Raw genomic sequence first — 5,543 nt, forward strand, 5'->3', positions numbered from 1 at the left:
TATGAAGCCTTCTGCAGCTGTAACAGATTCTTCCTTATTAGACAAAATATGAGATAATGAAGGTTAACCAGTTTGTCTCATTCAAAATGTTTTTGATTATGTTCTGCTGTAACCTTCTCCCCAAAGTAAATAAAGCTGAGAGACATTTCTCTCAGAAGCAGCCTTAATGAGGCCCTACGACATTAATCAGCATAATGATGACCTGTGAAGGTCTCTGATGTCACAGGAAGTACAGTAGCTGATTGGTTAACCACTGATTTTGGATCATCCAGGCTCAGCAACAGGCAGGATTTGAACCACACCCTACATTGCTGGAGACAGAACAAACCCACCCTTCACACTTTCACCTGTTCTCATTGCTCAATTATATATATATATTTTTTTTTTAATCTGGACACTTTAATGGTCCCAAAACCCAGAATCTTCTGAACCTTCTCCATCCTCGGTGCTGCCCAGGCAGATACTCTAACTACAAATCTTTGGACTCTTTACTTTTTCATGTTTAACTTTAAAAGCTCGTAATATCAGAGCCGTTGACATTCTCTGATATCAGAACAGTTTGAGATATTCAGTCCAACAATATAATTATTTAAACCTTTTTTTCCAGTTCTGATTGTCAACGATTTTTAGAATTTCAAACTTTAGCACCATGGTTTCACAAGGTTCACTCTAGGAATCAAACCCACAGCCTCAGCCTCAGGTTGAAGATTCTTCCAGACTGGATCCGGACTTGGAGAAAAGCGAGTCATTAATGAAGAATCGATGGTGTTCTGTTTATTGATGTGGTTCAGTTTACAGCAGTTAGAAAATATTATCAGTACCACAACAGCAATTGAGGAAAACACAGTGAGCAGAACTCCTGCAGTAGATCGATGTCCAGGTAAACCTGGCAGAACGAGAGGAGAACGCCAACAGCCGAGAACCCGATCAGAACCCAGAGAACCTGAGCGCTGAAGTAGAGTGGAGCCAGACTGAAAGAGACCAGAGATCAGACAAGAATCTCAGAGAAGGATGATAACTGCAGACCATTTATGGATCTTCTGTACATGAGAAACTATTAAACCATCAGGATTCTGCTCCAAACATACAGAACCCAAAGCTTGGAATAATTTAGAGGTTTTACAGAAGAACTTTGTGGAAAAATAAAACTTATCAAAGATCCAACTGGAAAACAAATGTTACTGCTGGATTGTTAGTTTATTTGCTAAATATTCTTATCTTGTGTCCTATAATAAAAAGGCTCTGCTGTCGTCGCTCCTACCGTCCCTCTGCAGACTCCGTGTAACCCCAGAAATAACGCAGACGTCCATATAAATACAGCAAACCACAGACGCTGGACAGCCCTGCAACACACACACACTTTTACAGTCATCTGTGTCCGATGAGTGTACCCATGCTCGTGTTCGCTGTGGGCTCACCTTGGCTGAAGAAGACTCCAGATGTCCACATTACAGTGATGAAGATGGGGAAGTACTCTGAGCAGTTTGCTCTGCAGCACAAAAGACAATCAGATCGCAGCAATGATAATAAACCACCGCCAGGAGGCGCCACTGAGACTTTAACGTCTAACAGAGAACAGCTTCAACACAACTTTGTGCAGAGACCCTGGGTAAGAAACCAGAGGCAGAATAAAATCACCATGTTCTGATTCAGAGCAGTTCGTCCTGCTGGTCCATTCATTTCTGATGCTAACTAATGACCATTACTGGTTTCTAATCGCTCCTGGTTAATTAATTTAATTTAAAGCTAGCTGTGGTTATAGGTGGAGGCCAGCAGGTGTCCCTGTTGCTGCTTGTGCAGTTGAGTTCGGTTTTATCAGATTAACTGCGTTTCATTTTAGTTTTTTTACATTTTACTGATTGCAGAAGAACTAGTCCATACATTTGTTACTTCAAGGCTGGACTATTGTAATTCTTTACTATCAGGATGTCCACAAAATGCAGTTAAAAGCTTTCAGCTGATTCAAAATGCTGCAGCAAGAGTTCTGATGAAAATTAAAAAGAGAGATCATATTTCTCCTCGTCTACTTTTAAAGCTAGGCTTAAAACTTTCATTTACTTTTGCTTTTAAATGATATTTTTTTAGCACTCGAGGCCTTTATTTATTTATTTATTTTTTTTGACAGTAGGCAGACAGGAAAGAGGGGCAGAGAGAGAGGGGCAAACAGTCAGCAGAGGTCACCGGGTCCGGGACTCAAACCTGGGTTGGCCGCATTAAGGACTATAGCCTCCATATATGATCACGCACTCAACCCCTACTCCACCAGCGTAGGGGTTGAGCCCTAAAACATTCCTTTTTGATAAAGCTTATAGTTGGAGTGGCTAAGGTTATCCTGAGCCATCTCTCTATGCTGCTATAGGCTTAGACTGCTGGAGGACAAAATGACCACTTTCACTCACTCTGCTACTTTCTCCTACTACTCTCCAATGTTGCAATGTCTGCAGTTAGTGCTGACATTAAGACTATGTTCTACCTCAGTTTTCTTCTCTCCATAGACGATACAGCTGGCCCAGTGTTTTTGTGTTTAACCATATCTCCATCTTGGACAAAGTATCGCTGAAGGATTTTAGTGGACCCAATCAGAACCAGCTTTTCTTGTTTTCTGCTTGCAGCACATTCTCATTAGCTCTTACAGATTATAGTATGCAACAATTTCTTACTATTTTAACATTTGTATCATTTTACTGACAAATTATTTCTTATTTTATGCATTTCAGGATCCTCCACCAAAACCGAACAGTTTAACCATCTTGGACCAACACATGACCTGGGAGGAGGGTGGAGCAGAACCATCAGTCTGATCCGTAGGTACAGTGGATAAAACCAGTCAGACCTCTGTTTAAATGTTGGATGTGACCATAATAAATAGTTTTTTCCACCTTGAATGTGACCTCTGACCTTTACAACTCAACTGAAAATAAAAGTGAAACCTCTCAGCAACCCTGTTCTGGTCGGCTGTTCCTCCCATCTTCTGAGTGTCATCTAACAGCTACAGTTCTGGTCTGCAGAAAGATTCCCAACAATCACTGTCTGATGGTAGCAGTCAGAAGGGGGTTAAAAATAATGTCCAAGGTATTAGATACACCATGGATCACAGTGAAGACAGTTATCAAGTGGAGAAAATATGAAAACAGTGATAATACCAAGATCTACTGAGGGAGGCTGCTAAGGACCTACAGCAATGTTAAAAGATCTGCAGGACTTTCAGAGAGGTTCTGGTGTCTTAAAACATGATAACAATGTCCCATATTCTTCATATGTCTAGGTTCTGTTGGTATGTGTCTGTCTGAGCTTTTTAGGACACCTCTGAAGCACTACAGAACTTTCAGAAATCTATCTGCCTGTCTTTGACCAGAAGACAAAGTTTGATACCTGGAATGGTGTTGAAAAAGCAGGTTTAAATTCCAACGATTCACTGAAACACACAAAGACACAAGGAGGGACTGACTGAGCTCTGAAGATCCGCTCGAATCCTGCCGGCCCGCTGGTGGTGGGTGGGGAGACCTTGTACTTCCTCCTGGCATAAATTACCTGAAGGGAAAAATAAGCTGCATACAAACACACACTATCAGCATCATCATCGTGCTGATTTACATACGGTGGATTTTTTCCAGGTGAATGTGCTGAGATCAATCATAATGCTCCATATCTGTGTTCCCACCGAACCAAATATACCTGTAGGAACCTCCTCTGTGAGCAGTTTGACGTTCTACAGAACAAAGTTCCCTCTGTCAACACTGAATGCAAAACAGTTTCATAAAAGCAAACCAAAAGCTTCAAAGTTTAAATATTTATAGGCCACCTTTGACTGTAGGGAAGGTTTCTTAGATTTCCAGTCCATGGAATATTTTCTCAATTTAACAAACCAGTTTCTACAAAAAGTAGCAGGAGAAATATAGAGCTAATATTTGCATCAGGATGCAGACTTTTGTCTGAACTTTATAAAACTAAAACCTGGATGCAAGAAATGAACAAACCCGAACCTAAACAGGACACAGTTTACATCCCAGACCTGCAGAGTTCCCTGGATCTCCACCACCACCCTTACCTTGCTCCAGAACTCCCAGCACAGTCACAGCTCCAAGTCCTACTGCCTTATCCAACATGTCTGCAGGACAACAGGTGAGACTGATACATCTGAACTGTGGAGACAGGATGAGAGCAGCCAGGAAGCTGTGATACACAGGTAGAGTACACCTGCAGGAGGAGGAGCCAAAAGCACTTACTTGAGGAGGAGCTAAAACACACCTGCCATCAGGTGTCAGTTAGCTGGTGAAACTCAGCTGAGCAAAACTGGAATAAAATCAGAATCTGATTCCGACATTCACTTATCCCACAGGTGACAGAATGAGTCCGACATTTAAAGTTCTCTCGTTAAGGAATGTGGTTTTCCATCATCTTAGTGACTCTGGAAAAGGTTGGTCCTGAAGGCACCAGCTGCTACCATCACAAGAGGACATGATACCAGCCCATACCATGATACTGCCTCCTACCATCGCAGAGCATGGCTGCAGGGACCGGTGTTTCAACGAACATCTGGAGAACTGCTCCGTCTGACTACAGTCCATGTTCCCAGATGCCTCTCATGATGTCCAGAGAAGTGGACACCATGAAGCTTATTTTATACACAGTGACTGTTTCTAATGAACTTTTATTCATTGGAGTTGCAACTTTATTCTCAATCAACATTTATGGTCCAAACGTCAAGAAGCTCGGTTAAGGAATGCTTCGTAGAACCTACAGTTGAGTCACTGAAATGCTCTAAAGTGTCTGGATGTGGATCCTCAACCGTCCATCATTCTGAACATTTAACCTGCACAGCAGATCTGCTGAATAGTGCGACTATAAAGGCTTCTGGACGTTTTCCCTCCCATAAACTCTAATGTCAAAACCTCTGAAACCTTCAGTTCAACTTTCAGAGACTGGAGAGTGGTCCTATTTGGCTTGTTTGAGCTCAGGTCTCTCAGGAAACAAGTCCAGCAGAGAAGACCAGCCATCTCTCTAGCCAGCTCCTCCTAGATGATTCCAAGGGGGCTCCTAAGCTACAGGAATATATGGAGTTTAGAGTGCCAGGAAAACTTCCAGCAGCATTTCTCAAAGCTCCTTACCTCGTCTCTAAAGCAGATCCTGACCACCCTACAGAGGAGAAGCATTTCTTTTAGCCAAATCTATATAACATGTCCTCTCAAAGACACTTTAACTCCTCCGGCCTGGAGAGACCTTCATGAAGACCAGAAGAAATAGGTCATCTTGTCAGAAATGAGGGCGATGCCTCAAACATGGCATCATTTTAAATCCCTAAAACTTTGTCTGCTTTTTTCCAACACCAGAGCTGCATTCAACAGAAACATTCATCCTTTCTTAAACGGGACTGAACATCCTGCTGCTTCTCCTGGAAACAGATTCTGACCCAAACCAATCCCACCCACCCAGTAGATTTTCATCCTCCTGATGTTTTATGACTTTGTGACCATAGGTCTACAGCAGGAGATCCAGGGCGGAGGAGGATGTTGCTTCCTGACAAAATCAAACCACACAATGGA

At 42.3% G+C, this 5,543-nt stretch overlaps 1 protein-coding gene across 3 annotated transcripts; it reads right to left on the reverse strand.

Moving 5' to 3' along the window:
- Window positions 1–752: 752 nt before the first annotated feature.
- Window positions 753–5,452, reverse strand: ltc4s (leukotriene C4 synthase). 3 transcript variants are annotated; one of them, XM_047353559.1, is made up of 6 exons: window positions 4,249–5,452; window positions 4,049–4,142; window positions 3,449–3,548; window positions 1,419–1,489; window positions 1,262–1,343; window positions 753–971 (listed from the first exon to the last, which is right to left on the reverse strand). In XM_047353559.1, the coding sequence occupies exons 2-6, from the start codon at window positions 4,104–4,106 to the stop codon at window positions 815–817; spliced, it is 468 nt and encodes a 155-aa protein (XP_047209515.1). In that variant the 5' UTR covers window positions 4,107–4,142; window positions 4,249–5,452; the 3' UTR covers window positions 753–814. The 3 variants fall into 3 exon arrangements, with proteins under 3 accessions (XP_047209515.1, XP_047209514.1, XP_047209513.1); XM_047353558.1 differs by having other exon boundaries at window positions 4,227–5,452; XM_047353557.1 differs by having other exon boundaries at window positions 4,049–5,452.
- Window positions 5,453–5,543: the final 91 nt, after the last annotated feature.

Source organism: Girardinichthys multiradiatus, chromosome 23 (assembly GCF_021462225.1).
Source record: "Girardinichthys multiradiatus isolate DD_20200921_A chromosome 23, DD_fGirMul_XY1, whole genome shotgun sequence".
NCBI lineage: Eukaryota > Metazoa > Chordata > Actinopteri > Cyprinodontiformes > Goodeidae > Girardinichthys > Girardinichthys multiradiatus.

Bases quoted from the DNA above. Each gene is read 5' to 3' on its own strand.
- ltc4s (XM_047353559.1), bottom strand. From the start codon at position 4,106: ATGTTGGATAAGGCAGTAGGACTTGGAGCTGTGACTGTGCTGGGAGTT. The intron at 1,344-1,418 runs GTGAGCCCACAG...TGTGTGTTGCAG, and splicing joins TGGAGTCTTCTTCAGCCAAG to GGCTGTCCAGCGTCTGTGGT. The intron at 972-1,261 runs GTAGGAGCGACG...GGTCTCTTTCAG, and splicing joins ACGGAGTCTGCAGAGGGACG to TCTGGCTCCACTCTACTTCA.